Source organism: Accipiter gentilis, chromosome 31 (genome assembly GCF_929443795.1).
Source record: "Accipiter gentilis chromosome 31, bAccGen1.1, whole genome shotgun sequence".
NCBI classification, from domain to species: domain Eukaryota; kingdom Metazoa; phylum Chordata; class Aves; order Accipitriformes; family Accipitridae; genus Astur; species Astur gentilis.
Genome location: NC_064910.1, coordinates 2812639 through 2839575, shown reverse-complemented (window position 1 = coordinate 2839575; position 26937 = coordinate 2812639). Strand labels below are relative to the sequence as shown.

The 26937-nt window shown below is 42.0% G+C and overlaps 2 protein-coding genes across 2 annotated transcripts in view; one reads left to right on the top strand and one right to left on the bottom strand.

The window, feature by feature from the left end:
- Positions 1–3395, top strand: part of GRTP1 (growth hormone regulated TBC protein 1) — a 38677-nt gene extending 35282 nt beyond the window's left edge. Inside the window, exons 6-8 of the mRNA XM_049834576.1 lie at positions 239–411; positions 534–719; positions 2894–3395. Of these exons, the coding sequence (XP_049690533.1) occupies positions 239–411; positions 534–719; positions 2894–2983 (449 nt within the window). The 3' untranslated portion in view covers positions 2984–3395. The remainder of the gene's footprint in view (positions 1–238; positions 412–533; positions 720–2893) is intronic.
- A 3385-nt stretch (positions 3396–6780) lies between these two features.
- Positions 6781–26714, bottom strand: LAMP1 (lysosomal associated membrane protein 1). Its single transcript, XM_049834232.1, has 9 exons — positions 26550–26714; positions 17396–17511; positions 15823–16036; positions 15556–15717; positions 11645–11862; positions 9813–9935; positions 8785–8854; positions 8445–8615; positions 6781–7788 (listed from the first exon to the last, which is right to left on the bottom strand). Exons 1-9 carry the CDS (start codon positions 26590–26592, stop codon positions 7649–7651), a joined length of 1257 nt encoding a protein of 418 aa, XP_049690189.1. The 5' UTR covers positions 26593–26714; the 3' UTR covers positions 6781–7648.
- Between the last annotated feature and the right edge of the window lie 223 nt (positions 26715–26937).

The following is a 26937-nucleotide window of genomic DNA, read 5'->3' as shown; positions in this document are numbered from 1 at the left end:
AAGAAGGTACTTTGATAGGCATGAATGAAGTGTTTGCGTAGAGGGATCAGCCTTAGCTGAAAGAGAAGTGCTGCATGACTGCAATGCAGGTATCTTTGTTGCATGGGTTAAATTATTTCAACTTGGGATTCATAGGCTCAAACATGCCTTTATATACTCAGCTGCACAAAACATTCTCTTTGATTTTGTGGAAAGATTATGTCCACAGATTCCTGAATTTTGGTTTCTTCTCTCCAAGATTACTACAGTCCTGCAATGATGGGCCTGAAAACTGATCAGGAAGTCCTTGGAGAACTTGTGAAAATGAAAGTTCCAGCTGTGGCAGAGCTGATGGAAAGACATGGAGTCATGTGGACCTTAGTGGTGTCACGCTGGTTTATATGCTTGTTCATTGATATTCTTCCAGTAGAGGTAATTGGTACCAAAGTTCTCTTAATATACTCTCATAATCGTTATTTCATTTGTACTGCTTTAGCAATAATTACCTATAGGAAATCAAGAAACTGTAATCTGAATTCTCTCCTTTCCTGCAGACTGTGCTCCGAATATGGGATTGTTTATTCTATGAAGGGTCAAAGATCATCTTCCGCGTGGCCTTAACATTAATTAAGCAACACCAAGCTTTTATTTTGGAAGCCACGAATTTCCCTGACATTTGTGATAAATTTAAGCAGATCACCCAAGGAACATTTGTAACAGAATGTCACAGCTTCATGCAGGTAAATTCTCTGCAGCTTTTTGTTGTTACAAATTAAAACCAAGACTGACTTAGAAATGTTTTGCTCAGTCAAAAAGATGGATACACTTAGGAGAAATGTATCTCTGGGAATTGCCAAAAGGATGAAGAATGTTTTTACATAAGAAACTCAAACCCATCTAAGAACTTTTTAAAAGACTTATTATCTAAATCTATATATAGCAGTCTATTCACATTACCTGTTGTACAGGGAAGAAAATTCTTTTTGCCCTTTTTACCAGTTAAGGCAGGAAGTCTGATGAGAAAATAACTTTAGTGCATTCCTTCAGTGAACTATGGATTGTGTTCTTGTGCTTTTTTCAGATGAATTGTAATAGACTATTGTAGAGTAGACAGACACAAAGTGAATTTTAAATTTCTATTGATACATCTTCATAGTGCCAGAATATAAAGCATTCTGTTTAGAACAAATAGGTAGCACTAAATTCTTATTTCCAGAGAAAAACGCCACGAGGTTGAGTGCTCAAGTCTTATGACAATCTGCAAACTAAGAATTATTCTTGTAAATTATTAATAGATTGGATGCCAAATCTGTATAGAACATTAGATTCAGAGTTTAACTCAGAAGACAGAAATGTAAAAATGTGCTCCTGCACAAGTTTTCTTGCAGCTAACATTTGTCATAAATCGCTTGGCCTACTACTTGACTCTACTATCATTTCTTGCCAAGTGAGCACAAAACTACATCCCAGTAGGGGACTTTTACTCCCAAAAGAGTTTCATGCTCATGTCAGAGCTCTGTGCGTATGTCTGTCATAGTAGGATTTCACTCATGTTATGTTTCTTTTTTGCTCATATAGAAGAAAAACAAGCTTAGCTTAACTTCCCAGTGTTTGTGAGTCTTTCAATTAAAGGAGCAAAAGAAAAATCAATCACAGGTAGAGCTTTAATCTGGAAGGCAGATGTTTGAAAGGTTTTCCCACACCATAAAGGGTTTAGAATAAGAGTTTTGTTAAATGTTAACTGCCATGAGAATACCAGTTCAGAGGCTGGTACAAACACTTGTCCTTGAAGGACCTTTGCCACCCCCCCCCTTTAATTATGTTATATTTTACAGCAACTGTTCTAGAAAATCAACTACCTTTTTCTTGCAGTTACCCTGAAGAAAACAGTTTAACTGCATTGGTTACTGTAGTGAGGGGGCTTTGAAGGCAATTAAATAAACAATTTAGGTCAGGTTCTTATGTAACTTTGAAACACATACCTTTGGGTTCGGATTTGTTTGTTTGGGTGGGGTTTTTTTTAGCAGTACAGATACTAGTAGCAGTAGAGGTGACGACAGTTGAGTATTTTATGCCTCCCTCCCTCTGAACAGAAACTTCAGTTTTAGTTCAATGCAATGCAGGCTTCTTTACCAGAATGCTGTTCAGAACTGGCTCATTTATGATCTTGTCTCCAGAGTTGTCAGTTATAACTACAGAGAACTGAGGGGCCTGTACATCTGAGCTGTAGATTAAAGTGCATAAATGTGCAGCTTGCTTTATAGTTTTGTTCAGTCAGAAGTTTCAGATGAAATAGTGGAAACAAATGTGTTGCTCTTGAGCAACAAGTCAAACCAAGAAAAAAAAGTTAGAGATGTGTGACAGCATTTGAAATGCCTCAAATTCTTACATCCATATACATTACTACCCTGGAAAGCCCTGGCAGGGAAGAGTGAAGGTAGTACAGCAAGGGATTAAGACTGAATTTTTTATTTATTTATTTATTTTTTTTTCAGCAGGAATGTAATGTTTTATGCATGTATGTGTTCCAGAGCCTGAACAACCCATGCTAGGACCACATGAGAAATGCATTGGTTGCTTTTGTAGCATTACCCAGGATGGCTTAATATGTTTTAAATATGCCTGCTATCCACTGACACAAATGCCTTCTAAAATAATTTTAACTGGACACTTATATTCAAACTAGCTTTTGTCTTGTTGCTTTTGTGTAACTTACAGCACTTGTTATGAGCTGCAGGTTTACCATGTCTTTACAGCAGAGTTGATGAAGATGCTACCCTGTTACAGGGAGACCAAAGAGCAGTAAGAATTTTCACACTATGGATATCAAAGCAGGGAATTCACACTTCAGAGAATTCCAGCGTGTTGTCCAAAGCCAGCATTTTAACTGAGAACTTTCTCCTTTTACCCCCAGAAAATATTCACAGACCCTGGAAGCTTGTCCATGGCAACAATCAACAAACTCCGAGAGACTTGCAGAGAGAAGTTGCTTTCTCAGGGATAACTCGCCAGATCTAACCAGGAGGTCAGATACTACAGCAATTGACACATTCCTCTATTTGCACTGACTAAAGCACACTTTAAGCTTTCCATGAGTTAACTGACACTTGACCAATTTTTCCTGACTTTCAAGTAAGTGTTGTTAACACTTTGTACTGTATGTCAGACTTGATAACAAACTGGTGGTTCTGTTGTTGTTTGTTTGTCTTTTAAAGGATTAAAGTGTTTTCGGAGTAGATATAATCAATCAGTGTCAGGATGCTCCTTTTAAAAAAAAAAAAGTCACCATCCTTGACTTTTCAGGGCATTTTGTAATGTTAAAACAGGTGTATAAAATTACATATCCTTCCTACTGTGTTAACTGTGCCACCATTATAATTTGTACAAAATAAATTAATTTAATTTGTCAGAACCTGTTTCTTGGTATGAAGAGACTAAAATATCTCTTTCCTGACTGCCATTAGTGGGCTAAAATGCAAGCACCTTCCTTTTTCCTCACTGCCATCACTTAAAGAACTCAATAACTATGGCAAAGTGCAGGGCAAGACAGCAATGAGGAAGGTGGTCTTTATCTTCACGAGCAGTTACTCTATGCAGTATGTAACAGCTCTTCAGGTAAAGGCAGCAGGGAACATGTGCAAGTCCAGGCTACAGAAAGCAGCAGCAAGAATTCCTCTATAACCACTCTTAGTATTTTATATGCTTATTCAGGGTTTTCTAGCTCTAGCACAGTAGGTAACAAGTAATTAGACTCAACTCTGGAAGCAGCATTTCTCACTCTGTTGTAAGGGATGCTGAAGGTAGATGCTGTACTTCTGCTGGTGTACTGCGGTTGCACTACAGGGGCTATATCCTCATTTACCTGCGTCCCTGCAACTTTTGGGAGAAACACTTGTAAAGACAGCCACGAACAGACTTCTTCCTTGACAGGCTGAGCCATGGGGCAGCTCCAAAGCTGCACCTCAACGCAAGCCTGAACACCCGCACCCTGGGGCAGAAACAAGCAGGGCAACAGCCCTGTCCCTGTCCCTGGGGACACGTCAGCCCTGCGGGGCCGGTGCCCGTCCTCCCTTCCTTGGCCTGACAGGGCCCTCTCGTGGCCAAATCCTTTCCCTCTCCTTGCCGCTGGGGAAGGAAGGGAAAAAAAAACCCTGAAAAGAGACCAGCAATTCGTGCTTTTTGTTCTCCCTGTTGAACAAATACCACGGAAAGCCTCACCTTTTACCACCAGACTCCTTTTCAGACTCTACTCCAAGCTATCTTCATTCCTTGTCAAGGAAGGCTTTTTCTCTGCCTGCCCGCCCCCCCCCCCCCCCCAGTAGATTAAGTTTCTTTCATTCCTCAGCGGGGGGGGGGGGGAACAAACCAACTCTTTTCAGAGGAAGCAGATGAGTGCTCTTCCAGACAAGTAAAGAAAGACAGCTGCTCAACAGTACGAGTCTCAGCTATCCTAGCCTTTATGGTACCAGAGACGTTTTTCCTTGAGTACTGAATTACAGGAACAGTAGCAGTACCATACTTGTAGTATATCAGCAGGTATTAGGAAGTACTAGTTTATCCAATACTGGTAAAATCCAGTTTCCAGGTACCTTCAAGGTAGCAGGGCAGATGGTCCAAAGTATACCAGCCTTCTTGCCACGTGTTCAGTTCTCCTTGCCAGAAGAATAGTGCTCCGGGCAGTGTTTCAGTGTGCCTTGGTTCCTGCCCTGCATAGCTGCTACTGTTCACACCAAAACATTACTGCAGGAGGGAGTCAGGGAAGCTTTAAATACAAAGGTTTATTTACAGCACATTATGACACACATAGACTGCAGCAGACATGAATTTCCTAGTCTGTGGTAAGAATCCAACATCAAAATAAAACACAAAATGTCATTTACAGAGTCCTTATACCAAGTACCTTAGCAGCGCTTTCAGAAAGTGATGCTTAGCAGGGCAAACCAATATACTGACATTTAATTTAATGGAAGTTAGTTAACTTCTCCAGATCTCAGGTTACTAATACACAGAAGCTTTACCTGCTTCCAAGCACAAAGTCCAAAACACAGGAATTAGTTAGGGACCTGCTACACCATCTGGACACTCACAAATCCATGGGACCCAATGGGATCCATCCAGGAGTACTGAGGGAACTGGCAGAGGTCCTTGCCAAGCCACTCTTCATCATCTGTCAGCAATCCTGGTCAACAGGGGGGGGTCCCAGAGGACTGGAGGCTTGCCAATGGGACTCCCATTGCCAAGAAGGGTCGGAGGGAGGATCTGGGGAACTACAGGCCTGTCAGCCTGACAGTGGTACTGGGGAAGGTTACGGAACAGTTTGTCTTGAGAGCACTCACATGGCAAGTCCAGGTCAAGCAGGGGATCAGGCCCAGTCAGCATGGCTTTACGAAAGGCAGGTCCTGCTTGACCAACCTGATCTCCTTCTATGACCAGGTGACCCGCCTAGTGGATGAGGGAAAGGCTGTGGATGTTATCTACCTCGACTTCAGCAAGGCCTTTGACACTGTCTCTCATGGCATCCTCCTTGGGAAACTGGCGTCTCATGGCCTGGATAAGTGCACTCTTCACTGGGTGAAAAACTGGCTGGATGGCCGAGCCCAGAGGGTTGTGGTGAATGGGGTGAAATCCAGTTGGCAGCAGGTCACAAGTGGTGTCCCCCAGGGCTCGGTGTTGGGCCCTGTTCTGTTTAATATCTTTATCAATGATCTGGATGAAGGGATTGAGTGCACCCTCAGCAAGTTTGCAGACGACACCAAGTTGGGAGGCAGGGTCAGTCTGCTTGAAGGGTAGGGAGGTTCTACAGAGATCTGGACAGGCTGGATCGATGGGCTGAGGCCAATCGTATGAAGTTCAACAAGTCCAAGTGCCAGGTCCTGCACTTGGGTCACAACAACCCCAGGCAGCGCTACAGGCTTGGGGGAAGAGTGGCTGGAAAGCTGCCCAGCAGAGAAAGGCCTGGGGGTGCTGGTTGACAGCCAGCTGAATACAAGCCAGCAGTGTGCCCAGGTGGGCAAGAACACCAATCTCATCCTGGCCTGTATCAGAAATAGTGGGGCCAGCAGGAGCAGAGAGGTGATCATCCCCCTGTGCTTGGCCCAGGTGAGGCCGTAGCTCAAGTCCTGTGTTCAGTTTTGGGCCCCTCACTACAGGAAAGACATTGAGGTGCTGGAGCATGTCCAGAGAAGGGCAACCAAGCTGGTGAGGGGCCTGGAGCACAAGTCTGATGAGGAGCAGCTGAGGGAACTGGGGCTGTTTAGTCTGGAGGAAAGGAGGCTGAGGGGAGACCTTATCGCTCTCTTACAACTACCTGAAAGGAGGGTGTAGTGAAGCAGGTGCTGGTCTCTTCTGTCAGGTGGCTGGAGATAGGACAAGAGGAAAGGGCCTCAAGTTGAGACAAGGGAGATTTAGGTTAGATACTAGGAAAAATTTCTTTACTGAGAGGGTTGTCAAACATTGGAATGGGCTGCCCAGGGAAGTGGTTGAGTCACCATCCCTGAAGGTATTCAAAAAGCAAGTGGACAGGGTACTTCAGGACCTGGTTTAGTGGGCATGGTTAATGGCTGGACTCAATGATCGTGAAGGTCTTTTTCAACCTAAATGATTCTATGATTCTATGACTGTTGTGAAGATGCACACCCAGTTAAGCCTCACCTTTGTGCCACAAAGAAAAAAAATAATATGCACTTGTTTAAACAAAGCCCACGCGAAGGATTGTTTAAAGCTTCCCAAGTAGAGCCAAACCAAGACTTTAGCACTTACCAAACAGTCAAATGTTTAAGAATGATTAGCAACACTAAGATATACAGAAAAAAAGTGTCTTTATTAGCATTGTTACAGGCAATGCATACATAAGAACTGATCCTTAAAGTGTACAACCCCCCAGCCAAGTTTAAAGCAAGAGAATCAGCAGATTGAGATCTATATTGTACACATGTGCAGTAACAGGATCTCTCTGGACTTTCCAACAGAATAGACTGAAATCACTTTACAAAAAAACGTAAATAAAAATAACACCCATTTTAAAAAAGTACCAGCTAACAAGCTGGCATAGCATCAAAAATATCAAACAGGGGAGTTGTCCAATCATAAAGAGTTCCTGTAAGGTTTGAGTATTGCATCTTTCACACCCTGCATATGCCAGGCATTGAGTTTAAAGCTTAGTAAAAAATACACACCTAAGAGACAAGGTGGAGTTTAGATTTTAAATTTCAATTTTGTCAGTTGTTACTAAATTTTTTTAAATGCATCATCAGTATAATTATCATCATCACTGAATGGCAGCAGTACGAAGAGTGAACCTTTTCCCTTTGTTAAGAGTTCTGAAACCGAGTCAGTGTGAATTAGCAACATCCCTCTCTGGAATCTTTAGCTGGCATGACCTTATGCCAATTCCAAAAAAGCACCCTTAAAAAACTTTTAGCTTGTTTCTAAGTGGGTAAATATTTAAACTAGTTAGCAAAATTAAACACCAGAATTTTCAGAAGTTTTGTGCATAGTTAAATGCTGCAAGATGATTTCACATTTAATAAAGCAGACTTTAAAGAAGCAGCAATTTGCAAGAAAAGGTGTTCCCTTACAATATCAATCTTAGCTCAGGGGAAATGTGTGGGGGTTTTTTCCCAGCCTCTTGCAATTGCTTTTCATCTACACTGAATTTTAGTGCAAGTCATTAAATTGTTTGATATCCAGCATGGCTCCTCTTTCTGCCAATCAAGTAAGCAATCAAAACAATGAGAACAAGACCAGCAAGGGCTGCACCAACTATTATAGGGATCAGCATGTTATTTTCATCCAGTTGACATTCTTCCACTGAAGAGAGAGAAAGAGATCCAAGTTAGGCACTAGTGCACCAACAGATGGCTATATCCAGAACTTCCAAGCTTCTGCTCTCAGCGCACAGATAAAACTGGCTCAAGTTAACTTCTAGCTTAGCTTGCCAAGAACCAAAAGGAAGCCAAGTCCACTAACTATCACCATTCAGGATGAAGTCTTTCTAGTACTAGTTGTATGCACAATAGGGAGATTTATAATAATTGTTTCCTTCTCAAGAGCTGTTACTGTTATGCACAAGCTTAGCCATCATAAATACATCCACGCGACTCCTCCTCTAGCCATTTTGCTTTAACCACAGTCACAAAGGACAGTGTTAACTACAAGAGTCAGGAACTTCCCAGAACTTTGCCCTTTCATACAACTGTCTCCATACAGTTAGGTGGGAAAGTTAACGTTCTTCCTTAACTCTTCTCTGAACCACAAGGAACAGGTCTTAATTATTTCAAAGCTTTTTACATACTTCTCACACTAGCCTCAACTCAGACACCTTATCAGCCCCCCCAACATCTGTATAGGGTATGCAGAGTCTAAGCACAGCACCCACAAGCTGATGTTTGACTACAGAATATTATGTCTATATCAAAGTGTACTTCATGAATCTTAGGTTCTCCCCCAAAATATAAACCTCTTACCTGCCCCAAATTTGTCTCCATCAATCCTGAAAACCTGGATCTGAACATTAAATACATTGACAAGGGCTTTGTCCGTGACCTGGAGATTCTCCTCAGCACTGCACTTGTAGGAGTTCCCTACTGTAGCTCTCAGCTCACTCATGCTGTTGTTCCACGCTTCAAACTTTGGCTCTGTGTAAGAGAAAGTCTTATTACAGAATCCTGAAGAGCAGGAGCGGTAAGCTCATAGGCTTAAATTCGATACATTCATCCCCAACATTTCCAACATGTTATTTAATGCAGGCAACCCTTAATATTTATAGAAGTAGTCACTGGAAGTAGACTTCTTACAAGTCCCTACCTTTTGCTTCAGAAGGCAGAGTCGTGCTTACATTCACACCTTGCAAGAAGTATTTTTCAGTACTTGCATTCTTTTAAAAAAAAAATACAAACCAGTAGTTGTCATTTAAGCTAATGATATACAACATAAGCTGTTAACATTCAGGTTCAATTCTGCATGCATTTTGAGAAAGCTTTTCAAAGGATAGTCCACAATTGGAATTAGCACCCAAAGGACAAGCTTAGTTGCACTTTAGGAGAGAAAAGCTACGCAGGTATGCACCTTAGGGAGGATTACTCTGGGGGAAGGAAGCGGGGCAGAGAATGGGGGACTGTCACCCCTCAGACTGCTGCCTTGACTTCCACACTACAGGTGTAGTCCCACCCGTACTGTAACGAGGCTAGTGCAAGGATCTCACCTGTGCTACAGATACAGCTTTAAAGCAGCTTGGTCCCCCACAGAGATGTGGGGAGTCATTTAATAGCAACAGGTCAAGGTGATCGCATTTGATCAATCCCACAAGTGCTAAAAGGAGCATGAAGCTCTCTGACAAACACAGTGGATTCAGTCCTCAAGGGTACGCAGCTTTCATACAGCACTGGGGCAGGGCTGTGGGAAGCACGATTCCCAACCATCGTAGGAGACCATAAGACAAGCACACATGGCTTTTGGGCTGTACACAGAATATTAATGAGGACTTCAATCCAGTTCCGGACTTGCACAACTAGATGAGATGCTGACTTGTCACGGGCTGTTCCCAGTTTGGGCAAGAAGCTTTAGAGAGTAGGCAATACAATCTTAAAAGAAATTCCCATTCTAAACAAAATGGATTTGTGTATACATATGTATGTGTGCATATATACATGTACGTATTCTTTCCTCACAACAGTTACCAAGTATTAAACCCTCTAAATCCTAGTATTAAAAATGAAGGAATTATTTACTCCCCTTCCTGTAAGTTGCATCTTTTTTCTCTTGTACTTGCCCCGATTAGTTTTCCCACATGAAAAGCCCTGCAGACCCTACACGCTTTGTCTAGAGATTCTTACCAATACAAAGTGGAAGATAACCCTTGTTTTCTCAAAAGTCAAATTCAAGAAGGCAGATGTATTGTCGCATCTCCCAGAAGAAGTGGTATTCTGTGGTATGAAATTCAGCAAATCCAATCCCATCTATGAGAGAAGAGAATCAATTATGACATTTGAAGAGACTAACATGTCACCATACATTCAGTCGACTTCTAGCTGGCTTGTTCTCACATGCATACAGTGCTGTATTTGCCCACACGTTTCAGGCAACCGGGCAGATACATGTGCAAGTCGCAGGCTGGTGTAAGCTGCACCTGAGTTACCAGCTGGCACAGAGAACAAAGGACACCTTTGCACACCTAGAAGCTTTCTGCAGCCCTGACTGGCTGCTGCCAATAGCCTGCTGCTTTCTCCCCTCTAAACTTCTATGATCCTAGCAGCATAAGGAAAAACAGTAACCACCGCTACACAGGGGCAACGAGCTATAAAAAACTGCTTTGACACAATGGAGAAACAATCAAGGGAACCGCCCATAAGCGTGATCATCTTGGAAGTCACTTCAGTTCAAAATGCTCTAGCTTTGCCCATTGTACACGATTATACCATCCAGTATCTGCAGAAGGCTGTGGGTTAAATGCACTTGCTAAACTATCAAATAGAAACCTTTCAGTAGCTCTTAGCTGATCCTCATGTGACTTTGGAAAAACTATTTGCCACCTCCTCACTGGTCATTACACTAGAAATCAGCTGTTCCAGCAGAGCTAGAATGCCATGCTACAGCACTGCAGCTTAGGGAACTTCACACAATTCAGGTGGCTAAAACACAGTTGCCATCATAACCAGCTTCTGTACAGCCACACACCAGCTATCAGTGCTCATGACGTTACCTCTCAGTCATCGTCATCAATAAATGCAATAGATTCCTTTGCACCACAACATACAGCATTAAGCAGGTAAATCCTATATAGATACCACCCTCTGCACACCAGGTCTTTTATCACTGAGATTCAACTTAAATTATGGCTGCTTTTTTGTAGTTTGTTTGCCTGCACTTGTCCTACTTGGCTCAGATTAAGCCACAGGACAGGAAGAAGCAGCTTGTGATCAAAGGTCCATACAACAAAGCTTTACTGAACATAAAGGTTTGCTGACTCTTGGTCATTGTTTCTTATTGAGGGCCTTCAGCAGTCCCTTTGGGATTACTCATAGCTTTGCCTGACCAGTTAGTGGGTAATGGGTTTGTCCATGGGGCTGGCGAGCTTGGCTTTACATCAACAATGGAGGGAAAGAACCTGTGCCAGGGCTAGATCTTACATAAACCATGTAGCATTTTTGCTGTTAAAAATCAGCCTTTAAGTAGCTCTTAAGCATTAAAGTCAAACCCAAGCCTCTTTGGTGCTGGCTGGAAGTTAGCTAAGTCACAAGCCTATCCAGTTTTACAGTAGTAATAATTTTCCCTTCTAATAGTCATTCACCGTTTTCATTCAAGTGCCTCAAGCCAAATTCCTGTATTTTATCTAACAGTTTAAAAATCTTTGATAATAGGACTCCCCCTACCCATATCTTGATAATTTTTACTGCTTCTGGGGAATGACTGTATACACTTACTGGATTTGACAGACAAGTTTAGTACTCTTACTGAATGGAAAAATCTTTAATGACCACTTTCAGTAGAAGAGAACTGTTTAAATCATCACTAGTCTAGTCCAAGTTAAGCAATGCAAATACGAGGACAATCCTGGATAAACACTACAAAGAACTAGGATTTTTAAAGAAACAAGTTAGCCTATAATAATTTACCAAGTCTTCCCCAAAGAAGGAATCTGAAGGCTTTGAAAAAAGAAAAAATGTACCTTTTCATCTTTTTTTTGATAGGTGATATTAAGCTGTAACCCCATGTAGGCAAGTACACAGGTTCCATTTGGACCAGTCACATTGTATTTACCAACTGCAGGATTTGGGGGGGATGCAGTTGGTGCTGGGCTAGTTGTTGGAACCTGGCTAGTAGTCTGTTTAGGAGTTGTAGGCACTCTAGCAGTAGTAGATACCATATCTTCAGCACATTCTGTCTCTGGGGAGAAAGGAAAACAGTCATTACCAAACAAAATGCAGCTGTGGGATGAGCTACCTTTTTAATCCTTGAAGGAAAGGAGGACACAATTTCAAGCAGCTTTTCCTAATAGAAGATAATAAAAGCCCAGAAACACAACAGTAAAGCATTACCTAAACTCTTGTTGCAAAGTTTGAGACACTTCTAAAACCTGGCATGTGAAAACGACACCTCTGCTGTTATTTACAGAAGTTCACAGTGACCGCATCTGCTTTCATTCATGTCTGTCATTTCACTTTGCCATCAAGTCAGGATAAATAAGATACTGCTATGTCGACAGAGCCAGCAACGCTGAGATGACTGCCCCTCAGACACTCTGGGTGCTCATGTGCTAGAAGCAGAGGAACAGTTCTCCTGGCCACTTTTTAAAAGTGGTCTCCCAGGAGATGTGTTGCCCTCCTTCCCCTCCCTCTCTCAGTTACACCACCAGGTTGTGAGGACCCCATGTCATTATTTTGGCAATGCCCACGGTAACATTAAAATACTACTGGACTTCATGTCCTCGTAGCAGTGCTGTGGCTCTTCTATCCTTAACAAAGGGATTCTAAGACACTGCTTCTGATGGGAAATGTTCTGCTATATACTCTCAAGTCCATCCTCCCGTCAGAGTCCTGCATTAGTAGCCACCCACCACCAGGGTACAAGGCTGAGTGAAGATGTGCAAGACTGCCTTCTCTTTTCGTCCAGTTCAGCAGCAACTTCCAAGGCAAAAGGAGACAGAGCAGCGACACCAATTCATTTGCCAGAGTACTAAGAAACACCTGGCAGCCAGATCTTAACTTGATCTGGGAGCCAAGAAGGTTCCTGCCTTGAACATCTAAGCCAAAACCAAAGGTCAAAGCAAAGACATTACTGTAGTAGAGGCCTCCATGTTCCAAGCCAAGGTCATCTCCACATCAGGGATAAAAGCTTGCAATGTTGTAAGGATGACAGCAACTGCAATGGCAGTCAATTCTGACTCAGAGGGCCTACTTCTAAAACGTGATCCATACATATCTTGCAAGTACTAGGTATCTAGTAAATAGCCTCTGAACTTAAAAAGCAACTTAACTTTCCATTATGGCTCAGAAAGAGGAACTCTAATCACACCTTCTGAAGTCACACGGACTCCAACATGCACGCTTTCCTATTTCTACTCCATTTCTGGAAAGTCAAAGAGCAAAGGGAAGGTGGATGAATGGAGGAGTAACCCTATCTTTTATAGACTTATACTGGTCAGGTCCCCAGATGTGATCACTTCCTAACAAATAAACCAAACAGCACCTTTACTTGGTACTTCAGTGGAGAATTTCCCTCCATCTGCAAGACCTCAACACATACAGCCTCTTACTCAAGTTGGCAGAGATGGAAACAACCAAATCACTTCAAGTGGAAGCTTGTCCTAGGTGGAGTCTTGACACAGTATTTTTACTGAACTGATTTACAGCATAGCATCTAGTAACTCTTCAAGACAGATCTGAAGAGACTAATTCTTACATCTTTTTCTGACAGTTACAGGAAAGCAGCTGACAAAACTACCAAAACAGATAAAATGAAAGCCTCCTTTTCTTCAGAGCTGCAGATAATCACTACCATAACCTCAGTCACTTACTTCTAAGTACACTGACAGAAGTTACCGTCACTAGTTATACACCGATGCACTGAACGCTGACTCTTCTTCCCTTCAGTGAGCCTTGCCCAGATTACCAGCAGAAATACCCTCTAAGGAAAGAGCTACAGGGAAAAAAAGTTAAGGGAGAATTCCAGATCTAAAGTTTTATCAATAACTAACTGCCAAAAGGACAGGGGACATCTCAAGCCTACAAGAATGGAAAGAAGGAACTGATCTGGAAAGAACAATGTGAGTTCAGGGTCAAAAAGATTAAAAAAAAAAAAAGGACAAGGTAAAAATTCTTTAACCATCTGAATAAAAAAAACCAACAAAACAAAGCAAGGAAATTGCTCATTGTGCAGTAGGAAAAAAAAAAATCTGGGTGCAGACCCAAGACAGTAATAAAAACTTAGGGATGATGATAATTTAAAGAAAAAACTGCAAATGGCAGTATGGATAACAGGAATGTAGAAAAAAAACCCAAAAGCCAGAAAACAAAAAGCTTGAACTCAGACCAGTATCTATCCCAGAATCATAGGAAATCACTTGTTTTTTTCTGAGGATCAATAGTTTCATCAAGACAGTGATACCACAGGATGGAGAAAAGCAACTTTGTGGAAGTGATCATGGCAAATTAAAGCATTTATATTAACCTAAAAAAGAAAAGAAGGAAGCATAGGAATAGCAAATAAAGCAAATGCTGACAAACTTGTGTTACATAAGGAACACCCTCCAGAAATAATGCAATATCGAATTTTTTTAACCAAAGGACTATGTAAGAACAAATAATAGGTGGTCTTAAAAGGAAGAGTACTACACAGTAGGGACATTTTATTGAAGTTTTGTAGAGGTTAAAAACCAGGATTTCCCAACATCTCGGCTTATGTTAAAGCCTGCTGATAACTGATCACTTATACTTATCTGGTATGATAACTGCATCAAGATAACATATTTAAAAAATGAGATAGTTCTGAAAACTGGAGTAATAGAAATCAGATTATTATTTTGTTCTTTTAAATTACAAATGTAGGTCCACATCTTCACTGCAAACGAGTTCATTGAAAAGGCTGATCAAGCCTCATCACACCTCTGCCTCACATGACACACTGAAATCTGAGCCAGTCATGCAAGGCAGCTGTAAAAGAAGTCAATGCCAGTATTATCATGCATTAGTCAAGGTATTTTTCAGCTATAAGGGACAAGGTAGAGACACTCCTGTAGAAGGCACCTGTTTAGTGAATCCATCCCATGCCATCACTGACTACCCTTGTTTTTAAGATTCATTTCAACCTAACAGGTGCATAAATGCAATTGACAGCGTAAGAAAAGCTCTACATTTCCCAAAGAAGATGAAGACTTCTTACTTGCCCCAAAAGCAAGGAAAAGACTTATCACTCCTTAAGATCGCATGGGTGATCAGTTTACATGGCTCTTCATTTGAGGAGTGTTGCCACAAAAGCAAAGGACACCATTAAGTAGTTTGTCTTCTAATAATTATAGCAGTGAAATTCTGAAATGCTTTTCAATACAAGCAATTAGGACAAGAAGTCACTTTGTGATTAAGCCTGACAGAGAAAGAACATCACTGTTACAGCTTACATAAAGCCTCCTGTAGGAAGATATGTACATATCTGCTCCCTACAAACCAGTTCTCTATTGTCTGCCATTATATCACTAATTTTCCCCAGAGCACACAGTAACTACTTCAGATTACTTCGGTAGAGGCATAATACTTGGAAGTTATCAGATACTTCTTAAACTAGGATTCTGGCCCAATGCCCAGCTGACGTGTTTACACCAATATATACTCATAAACAGAAGGAATGTTCCCTAATACCTGTACAAAACCCACAGGAACACAGTGCACTATCTTCTGCTCATGGATGCTGACACCCCTACAGAGGAAACCTGAAGCAGGTCCATTCATGTCACAAGATGCTGCTATCAGAGCTTCAGATCCAGTTTGTACCTGCCTACATATGATTAGTCAGGACGTAAAACGAAATAATCTGTTGTTGGAAACACTAGCTCACCAAGTACATTTTCTGCTACAAGATACCTACTGTTCGTACTGAAAGTGCCATTTGTGAGATAGGCTTCCAAAGTAACGTTGCTAAAAGTAATGTTCACACTCTTCATATTGACGTGCTCGGCGCTGATGCATCTGTATTTTGTGCCCATATGTGCCTGAATAGTAGTTTTATGTGATACTTTCTTCACTTCTCCTGTAAAAAGATTACATTGCATTAGTATGTAACAGTATTTACAGAAACAAATCAGTATTATATCTGGAAGGGTTACACAATGAGAACAGGAAGTTTTCATTTTACCTGCAGTTGAATTATGGAATAAAGTTGCATCTGACAGATTGTAGTGGAAAACTAGCTCTTCGACTTGGTAGTTGTCTGCATGTTCTGAGAAATTCAGGCTTAATGAATGTCCCGCTCCAAAACCCAATACCAGAATTGGATGAGATTTGTTACCATTACCACATGAGCTCTGTGACTCTACTGTAGCATTTTGTGGAAGGAAAAAGTGTGCAAACTGTAGGGTAGAAAACAAAACACATGTAAATGGGATGACAGAACAGCTTTTCCTTACTGCTTTTTAAATATCCTATGAAACTGTTATAAAACATACAGCTGACATTCATATGTGCTATAAAATGTCTACTTATATACCTGTATATAGCAAGTAGCATGTTACTGGCACTCACGTTTCTAAGAACATTGCTCTCTGAAATTGGAGGACAAAACAGTACATATTTACAGCACCTCTTAAGACTTCTTTTCCCTCCCTAAAGTAGCACTATGAATTTGCAGGTACTTCTGTACTAGGTGAATCAAATCTGGCAAACTCTGCATATGTGAAAACGGGAGAATTTAAGCTTAGCTTCTTGTAATACAACTGAGCAAGAGCAAAAGCAAATGGTACAGCCTACACAGTTTGGCTATAATACTTTGAGTTTATTACATATTGAGAAGTAACGTGGTACCTGAAGACCAATACAATATTTACTGGAAAGTTTTGAGCTTACTGCTTACAAGAAGGAACAGCCAAAAGCATGTTATGAAAGCAGTCACCTCTGAGTGCAAACTTCCATACCAGTATCAGCAGGATTTCAAACCATCAGCACCATTGAAAAAGTGGACTAAGCAATATAACTCTCAGCTCAAACCACACATAGCAAGTGCACCACTGGCAAAGCAGTAGGATTTTTTTTAAATCTCACGTTACACTGATGGCTAGGAAAAAAAAAAAAAAAAATCAACAAGAATGCCTCAAAATACGCAACTGCAATGAGATTATAAATAACCCACAATTCCCATTCAGTAGTAAAGGTACCAAAAAAGTAAACTGAAAAGCAGATTATTTGTGAATAAAAATTCTTAACTTTCCATTAACAGGCTTTTGCTGTTAATATGGAAACTTTTATGCACTGCACTAGTCTGTGCATACACTGAAGCTAGAGATTCGCTTAGCAAGATGATCAGAGATTTTAGGGAAGTTTAAAAGCTACATGCCAATGGACATTTCAGTTCAGATTTAGTCCATTTAAAGTACGACCAAGATCACCAAAAGACAAATGACAGCATTTTTGCCTTTACGGTTCCAATGAAAGCCACTTTAGCTACCGATAGGGCTGGTGTGGAATTTCAGTCACAAAAGTAATCTCACACACGTGTTGTTTGTGGTGGTTTCAGGCAGCCTTAACCCTGCTTAATTAGAAGAAGCATCTGTAATAAAGAAAAGTTGATGCAACATGACTGGAAGGGGGGAAATATTTGCTGAAGCAGTTTTTCATGCTTAAGTATTTATTCAAAGTTTAAATACTACGCACATGCAGAAATACCACATATTTTAAACACAAGTTAGAGGCAAGCAGTGAGATACTCCTCTTACCTCTTTTTGCCCATTGCTTTTATATTCCACTGAGAAGGCTACTGTCAGATCAGCAATTATGCAGACCTTACCACTTGAATCTTTCACCTCAAATGAAGAGGAAGCCTGTAAAAAGCCTGTTAAGAATGACAAATGGTTAATATGGTGTCACATAAGTTTTTATTTTTGATCCCAAAGAGACAAATACATACAACCATACGTTTTAGGAGTACATCCTAAACAGCAACTTGGGCATTAACGGTCTCTGGACTAGCTTCAGCATCACTGATGCACAGGAGGACAAATTTAACGCCCCATTTATAAAAAGACAAAGCCACCCAAACCAAAACTGTTGACATGCTGGGTCCTCAGAGGGTAAGAAAAACTTGCAACAAACACCAGTCATACTGTTCAAGGCAGCTACTCAGTGTTCACCCTACACAGCAACTATTTTGCAAGCTTCAGCCAGAACTGACAGCATATTCGATCCTGTGTGCCTGTAGTGCGCAGCCTTCCCCCCACAGCACACCAAGCAGCCTTCATTCCCGCTGTACCAGGACACTCAGCTGTACATGCACTGAATGCAGCATTTAGAAAGCTTGGATTGACTGCAGATGTTTTGGAGGGACTGCCAAAAATAGCTTGATGGAGCGTGCCACCCTTGCCAGGAGAAATTCTCTTTAATGTCATCAGGCTGTCCGCACTTGAGAGGAGGATGGGGGCCAAGATCTTGACAAAGACAGAGGTTATGTCTTCCTGACTGGTTTAACCTCAGACCAAGCTGCTGACAAAAGCACAGCTTCTCCCCCAAGTCGCTCCCCTCCAGCCCCGGCGCTCAGAGCACCGGTACAACTGACCACACCAGTAGTGACTTAACCAGGTAAGAACGTGTGCCCAGAGGAACGGAGGATCATCCCTTCTGACAGCAGCACGGACTTAGGCCAGCGTCCACTGCCAATGGAAGCTTCACCTAAGGCATGTGTTGTGGCAGGCTGGATACAGATAGAAAGCTGGTCATCTCATATGTCATTTGCGGTAAGGGCTAACTGATAGTGCTCCTGTATATAAAATCATACCAAGGTGTTCCGAGTTCTTTATTGTAGAGCATTTTATTTTTCTGATTCTCCATTTGTCGCCCCACACACATCCGAAACAAACTTTGCTGCAAAAAGCCTGCACCGTTTTCATGCTGACTCTTTATCAGCTTGCATTTGCAACAACTTCATTCTTGCAGAAAACCTGATAAAAAAGCAGCTGCAAGACATAAAGTACTATCTCAAGCAAATAAGCTTTCAAGAGTCAAACATGCTAATCCATTCAACTGCTGATATAGCAGAAGGATCCAGCTGAGGGATTACCCATTATCTAGCTTCCCTCCTCAAGAAGTCTTCAAAAAGAAAATCCCAATTTTAAAGCTTTTCACTACAAAACTATGGTGCGTACAATTGTAGTAAGACAATTATTAGGAAAAATTGGACTTCTGTCAGCTGGACTTTGGTAGAAGGGCCTTCAGTTGTAGGAACACATTGGAAACAATTCCTCTGGCACTCAGCAAGCCTTTTCCCTTGTTGCCTTCCCTCTAGCAACAATATACCCTCCCCCAGCACCAAAGTGCGCCAAAACTTAAGCTGCAATTCATACGCTTCACCCCGTTGTTTAAAAAATCTGGACTTGAAATCAGTGATAGACAGAAGAAAGACATTGCTTACAAATGGATAGTGTAGAAAACTGGTATTTCAAAGCAAAACTGTCCTACCTTTGCATTTATGTCCAGCTCAACGTCCATTAAGGAACACATATTCAGAAAGAAAATGTTATTTATTGCAGTTCAGAGCAGTACCAGCAACAGTCCATGCTCCTCCGCATGGAAGCTTCAATTCGCAGTTCCCTTCAATTCGAACTTACATCTGGAACTTGTTTATGTTTTACCCAAGCACTTGTCTTTTCAAGAGCAACAAGAGAACTGCTTACACTTTCTTGTGGATTTCTAGCACAGCATAGGAAACAGCGCAGAGGCAGGGAACGAGTCCATGGCTACTTGAACTAACACCACAAATGGAAAACATGCTAGAATGAAAACCTTCAGCATGCATGCTGACTCCCTTGTTTGATAGCTATTAAAAATCTTGGCAATTTTAGAGCTTAAAATAAACAAGTAATAGGCAGTAAAAGAACAAAAGAAGGGGAAAAAAAATCAGTTTTAAAAAGAAACACAGGGGAAAGAAAACACCGAAAAACAATTAAGAAAAATGTTGCTGACCTAAAGGAAAATGTGACAGACCTGCCCATTATAGATGATTCAGAGAACAACAAAAGACAATGCAGAGGTACCAGTAAGCACCAAATGGAAGACAGATTCTGGGAATGAAGAGCTGACAAACCACCCTCAGCAAGTTTAAGTAACAGAGAACAAGGGGTGTGAACAAACAGTAAAAAATACCACCTGCATAAGTACTAGATTTTTGCAAAGTTAAGTTCACACCATGATATGAATCCTGATTTCATTAGTGTGGAACAAACGCTATAAAGCCCCATTCCTTCTTACGAAACGTTCAGCAGCTGCTGGATTTGTAGTGTCAGTGATAGACAGATGCATGCAGCACAAGACACTGAGCTGTCCTCGATGAAGTGGCAAGTGGGCTGTTCCACTGCACAGCACGCACAAGGATGGCGATCAGAGACACCACTGTGCTGCAGCACCATCTGCTCCCGTGGTCTTGGAGGAACGCGGATGAAACCAAATAAACATAAGGGACATAAGAGCAAAGAAAAATTAGCAAAAAACCACTTAAGAACAGATCAAGACACTGAAGGAAAGTTCGTTCTGCCTACTCTTCACTCCAGCCAGTTTAAAGCAGAGGAACAGCTCGCTGGGTTTTGCAGGAAAGCAGCTGTTGAGTTTGTGAAGGCAGTTTCAGAGTTGACTAGTGATTAATGCATGAATCATCACCAGCCCACAAACAGTAAGAGCCTACAGTTAAAATGTCAAGAATACAGAAAAGCAAACTGATGTTGAATCAATCCATCCTGGGAATATTTCTAATTAAGTTACATAAAGCATTGCTCAATTTTATCATGGCATATCTACAAGTTGAGAATATTGTTTGTACTTCTCATAACAATATTGTTCTTTGCTGTTTAACATAAACTGATAAAACCTCCAGCTTCTTAACTTCAGACTTTAAATGCTCTTCTTAAACTGCAGCACCCTGTTTGACAACTACGTGTGGTAGAGCAAGTGCAGTACTTCAGATTTACGCACAGCTGAACAGCTCCTAGACTTTTCAATAGCAAAAAGTAAGTCTTGTGAAGTTCATATTCACTTGGCCAGAAATGTTATGTTATGGATATCTAGTAGAGGAATCATCAAAAATGTACTAAAAGAAAGAAAATTCACTTAGTTCAGATACTTCCTTTGTATTCCAATAGGTTCTGAAAAAGGGCTGCTTATATATTTATTCTAGCTACATACTTTCAATTGAAAATCATAAAATAATCTCCCCCTTTATACCCCATTTCTGAAATTATAGTCTCACACAAGAAAAGATTGAAGGTAAAACTGTTGAAGCAACAGCTAGTTATGTTACTTGAATTAAATCCAGCATCCTTGCTTATCTAACATACCTACATCAAAAAACCAAGCAGAGTATATTAACACACTGAGATGCAATAAACAAGTCAAACAAAACTAAGACTTTCTTGGTTATATAAGAATTCATCTTCAAGAAATCTACCTCAAAAATGTAAGTTTGTTTTAAACTGAAAACTACAAAGCTAACAAAACAATATAGCACATTTGACCAATCTAAATCTGAACCCTTTTGAACATGGCTCTTAGAATGGCAGGATTCCCCATCCCTTGACCACACAGAGACTTTCAGGTTTCAACCTTTTTATAATTGAAATCCTGTTAGCCAAGCACAGCTACCCTTGGATTACTCTCCCATGTAACAGAAACCTACTGAGGGAGAAAGATGAATGGTTGTTGTGCTCTAAAAAAGCGAGCATATGTTAATGGCAATTGTTTACAATGTCTGCTTGCAAAGAGGACTTCTGTTACTATAGTTAATGATTTACTTTGTCTCCAATTAGAAACATGGAACATTGACAACACGGATCTCAAACACAAAAGCTACTTTTAAATAATTTGGGTTTTGTTACTATAGTCATGTTTCCTGCATAAGTAAAAACCTCTTCACTATTTTTCTTCTTGCCTCTTGGAAGAAAGGACAGCAAGCCATCCAAATCCACCTGGGCACACATTCCACACCATCAGTAGTTTAAGCGATACAGATGTCTAGTGGACAGGACTGTTCGCAGTTACATTGAGTGACTATGGCATTAAGGAGGAAAACCATGGCTGAAGCTCCCCTCGAGTGCCATGACAGTGGCTCAGAGCACCACACCCACAGCCTGGCCGTACACAAAGACTCTCCTCTGCTACAGCCTACCTTGTAATCACCACGCAGCAGTACTCTGCCGGTAAGGGATGCTTGCTGACTGATGCCAGCACTACACAATCATTCTGTACCTAAGCTACAGCAGTGCTGTGTTGCCTGGCACCTTTGCCCAGATGTTCTCAGGGTATACACAACAAACACTGCTATCTATGGGGCATTAATCCAAGGAGATAAGAAATGCTGGTTCCTATCTAAAGAAGGTTTTCTTTCTATTGTACACGTGAACAGAAGTGCCCAGTAATTTACTCATTCTGACAGTTTGGAAGGATCCTGTCATGTCAGTGCCATTTTGTGACCTTAGTCACCACTTTAGACTCCTAAATCTATGCCAGAGAAGAGAATGGAAAAATCCCTGAGGAGTTATGCTCTCCTCTAATCACTTGTCTTCTAAGGTAAGCACCACTCCCAGAGGGACACCTGGTTCAAGTCCTTTCTCAGAAGGCCAAATCAAGATCACTTGCTTAGGATCCAGGATCTATACTACCTTGGGATAGTACAGAAAATCCAAGAACTTAAAAAATAATACAATTTTTGAAATATCACACTATTTACTAACCCTAACATTTCTGGGAAACAACTGAAAGGAGGAAAAATCCCTTAACAGACTTGATGTATGAACCACTGTGTGAGACAAGATGGGCTTCACAAAATTATGAGTTACATTTATCTGTCACCAACGGACTCAGAAGACAAAACACTGGCTATCTGGAAAGCATAGCAAGAAAATACAAGGCTGGACTCACTTCAACTGCTGTTGGACACACTTGAACACAAACACAGTGGTAGAAAGGGGGAACAGAGCTTACTTCAAGGATAGATGAGAGTACTTGAGGGGAGAAGAGAATCAGCTGCACTTGTGCAGGTGCAGCACCTGATTACATTGAGTTCCTGATCCAGCCCTAGAAGATGCATCCTTGCCAACAAACAGACACAAGTTCATGCAATCTCAGATTACATTTTTTATATTGTCGTTTTCCATTAAGGCAGTAAACATTTTGTTTCTTGATTCAAGTTTGCAGATGAATAACCTCTGTCTTTAGAAAAAAAGTTTATAACAGTACAAAAGCATTATAAAAGAAAGGCTATTTAGCAACTGTACACTTGTCATTTGGCCAGAGAATTGCACAATTGCATCAAGTTTAGTCACATGAAGCTTCTTTACAGTTTCCTATCTAGAGGAAGGAAGTCTTGGGATAGTGCTACAGCAGCTGATTACATGAGTCCACTGGGAGGTCTGCACTCCCGTGGCTAGACCCTTTTCAGCAATGACACAAGTCCATTTTGCACTTGCTCTGGTCAGTGCTGCTGTACCACATCACATAACTAGCACACATCCTTCAAGGTAGCTGGCAGCCCCAAATAACGTGTTGGAGGAAGGTGCACTGGGTTGACAATTTAAAGAGAAAGCCTCCCCAGAGGAGAGGATATTGGAAAAAAAGATAATAAACCAACTGCCTGAGTAAAATCACTCTCCTAGGCCTATCAAAAAGAAAGCACATCTCACCCCCGAGTAAAGACATACTGGCATTCCCATATTACACAAACTCAGTCCTGCCTTATTAACACATCGGAAGCCACTGAATTTTAATACAAGAAAACTAAATGTATTAAGTGCAGACTACTGCACTGAAGCCTGAACACTGGAGAAGGAACAGCTAGACAAGTGCCCACTGCACAGAGCTGAACCGCATCTGAAACTACTCTACTACCAGGGTGCTACCAACACTCATACTTTGAATTACAGTAGAAAAAGTAGTACTGACAGTCAGTGGTGCTAAAAAGCGGCAGAGAAGGTTAAGAAATTGTTACCCTTAGATTGAAAGGGACACCAGTCCATCTTGAAGTCAGATGCACAAAAAACATGGAAGCCTGATTTACCAAAACAGAAGGTACATTTTAAAATATATAATTTAGAATTAAGACAATGCAAGGAAGATTTGAAATAGCTGCAAGTAACTACTGCCACTCACATACCCAAAGAAGTCTCCTGCCAAGCTGAAGAGAATAAATACCAAGAAATCCATTATGGCACCAAGCTTTCTCAAGGAATTTCCAAATAATCATGTCTGACTTGAGAGAAAAGACAAACTGTTGCAGTTAAACTGCAACAAGCAAAGCTGAGGCATGCCTTCATAGTGCTAGAAATGTTATCTTTAAGACATAGAAAGGCCAAACAGAGAAAACCGTAGTTAACTTCTCTATAAAATATCCATCTTTCTTTGAGTAGGGTTCCTCTGTACCTAGAGGTAATTCTTCAGTTTATTGTCTGCTACTGATTAGAAAATATCTTATTCACTACAGAACAATCCAGAAGCAGGTTACACCAAAAATGAAACTTCTCAGTCAGCCTGAATAGGAACCTAGGGATCATACCTCAAAAGCAGCACGCCAGGGAGCGTGCAGCGTTCTTACTCACCAAGTGAGAAGTTACTTTACAAGTCACAAAACCTGCCTAAGTCAAAGTTGAGTAGCCTATCGCACAATGACAGGCTTGGGACTAGCACACAAATTCAGATCCTTAGAGACTGTGTCAACACACTTAAAGAAGCTATCAAGCAAACACTACATTACAGGCAGCACTTGGCAACACAGTGTTTCGAAAGTCACGCAACATAAAAGCAGTTATATTTTGTGAAAACTAATTTATACACGGTCTCAGTTCCATCCAGCTAGCAATGCCAAAACTGAGGAAAACAATACAAAGGCAAATTATGCACTGGCTGGAATTTATTATCCACATTTCTTTCAACGACCCCTACATTAGTAGCAAGGTTTGAAATTCCCCTTCAGACTAGAGTTGTGCAATAGAAGCACGTGGATTATGCGTCAATAACCCTGAAATGGCATCACACTACCTCGTCGAACTCATTTTTCCTTCCCTACATCTCATATGCTTCATTATTTACTCACTAATACTGAATCCATGTCTGACTCTAAACTTAGATTTTCAGAGATGTTTTCTCTGATGCATCTGTGTTTCAGTAAGGAAAAAAACTACAGGTGCTCTAGGACTCAAAGAGCAGAAGTAGCTCTGTTGGGCTTGGCACACATCCCGACTGACCCATTGTGCTGAACAAGCACCATCTTCCTCCATATTTCAAAATGCAGCAGCTAAGTTTCAGGGGAGGTACTTCATTTCCCGTAGCCCCCTTTCCCTATATTTATCACTGTACTACTACCTAAATCATTCCATATGCACGTTTGATATTAGTGGGTAAATTCATCACAAAATACTTAATGCTGACATACAAAATATTCAGCTTAGGGCTTGCTGCTCGATGTCAATGGAAAACCGAAACAGTAAGTGAGGTGTGGTGAGGTATTCTGGAGGAAAAAAAAATTCTATTATCCCAAAGTCAAGGCATTGCCAAACAAGCTTTCACATCTGACCCACCCATGCTAATCCTTCAGCCTCCTGTGATCATTACCTTATCCTCATCAGTGTTCACTCAGATGACTAAAAGGCTGCAAACGAGCTAAAAACATCTAAAGAATTCAGCTCATATCTTCTCATTATCTCATATTCTTTCCCCCTCATTACCACCCAAGCCCCACACTCTGGCAGATCTGTACTCCAAGAGGGGGTCTCTACTTGCACCACCAATGTTTTCCCCTGAGACTGTAGGATAAAGTTATGTAGAAACATCCAGCTACTAGACACTGGTACAAAGTTCCGACTGACAGTAAATAGTTACTCTGTAGTAAAATAAACTAGTCTGTTGCCTCAGCTGCAGCAACCTAACAGATTTGACATGCCAGAAAGTAGTAATTAAGCAGGGGAAAACTACTACATTCCCAGAAAATATTAGCTGTGGTGCCACCTAAAAACCATGCAGGCTGATCAGAAGGCAAACAAAAGCAATTCTTCATTTAAGCCATAATTATATTAAACAAGCCGTACAAAGAACTCCCACTATAACACCAGTTCAATGCCACTTAAGTTGCCAATCCTAAAAAGCAAGTCTGATAGCGCTAAGTCACAGCGCTCGCTAGACTGGCTCACAAGAGCTGGATACTTGAACTGCTCAGTGCCCCTTGTGAGCGACATCTTTCTTTCAGGCTCAGTGAAACCGAAGTACCGTCAACAATGATAAAGATATTTACTACCAAAGAAAAGTTACAAGAGTTTCAAAGGCTGTCATGATCTCCAAAACGACAGCAGACAGCGGTTCTCAACTGCTGCTTTATTCAGGAAATATTTTCTCTAGCTGCTGAAGAGGTTTCCTTCGCTGCGAAGACCACACTTCAAAAACTTGATAGTGACGTGCGATGTGGCTTTCAAGGCAAGAAACCCAGAGCAAGGTAGTTACCAGTAAACAGGCACCACACGCTTCCTCACAGAACAGCCTTGCCGCGCTAACAACCCTTCCCACCGGCGCGCTAAAACCTCTCTGCTCCAGCGGCGCTTCGGATTTCCCTCAGGACACGGCAGGGCGAGCGCCGTTAAGCGAGGCAGCACGAAAACAGCCCCCCGTTTCTAGCCATGACATCAGCGCTGCCCGCCTTTCCGCGTCTCCCGAGAGCCAAAGCCGCATTCCCAGCTTCTTCCCTGGATCCAGTGCAGACGCTCAGACCAACGTTTCCCCCCCCTACCCGGTGCAGGGAGGGAAGACCCCCCCCCCCACACACACACACACCCCACCACACGACCAGCCGTCCGCCTCACCGGGCTCCTCACAGGCCGCGGCAGCCCCGCCCCCCCCCCCCCTCCTTACCGAGCAGGGCGGCCGCCGCCAGCAGCCCCCGGGCGCCAGCCATGGCGGGGGGCAGGGAACGAGGCGAAGCGGCACCGGGGGGAGAGCGGAGAAGGGACGAGAGCGGCGGCGGGCGGGGGGGGGGCAGCGGCGGCAGCGCACCCCGCTCGGGAGAGTGGCGACGGCCCCGGCCGGTCATAGGGCCTCTGACGTCACCCGGCGGGAAGGCTCTCGCGAGAGCAAGGCGGGAGGGCGGGGCGGGTTGTCTGTGGGGAATGGCGGGGGGCGGGGCGGTGTGTGAGAGGAGGAGGTGGGCGAGGGCGGGAAACGGCTTCGGTGGGGAGTTAACCCGACGGAGATCGGTGTTCCCCCCCCCCCCCCCCGAATATGTTTGTTTGCCACCGAGTTT

Bases quoted from the DNA above. Each gene is read 5' to 3' on its own strand.
- LAMP1 (XM_049834232.1), bottom strand. From the start codon at position 26,592: ATGGCTGGCGCCCGGGGGCTGCTGGCGGCGGCCGCCCTGCTCG. The intron at 11,863-15,555 runs GTAGGTATCTTG...CTTTCTCCCCAG, and splicing joins TGGCACTTTCAGTACGAACA to AGACAGAATGTGCTGAAGAT. The intron at 9,936-11,644 runs GTACATTTTTTC...CTTCTCTCATAG, and splicing joins ATCAAAAAAAAGATGAAAAG to ATGGGATTGGATTTGCTGAA.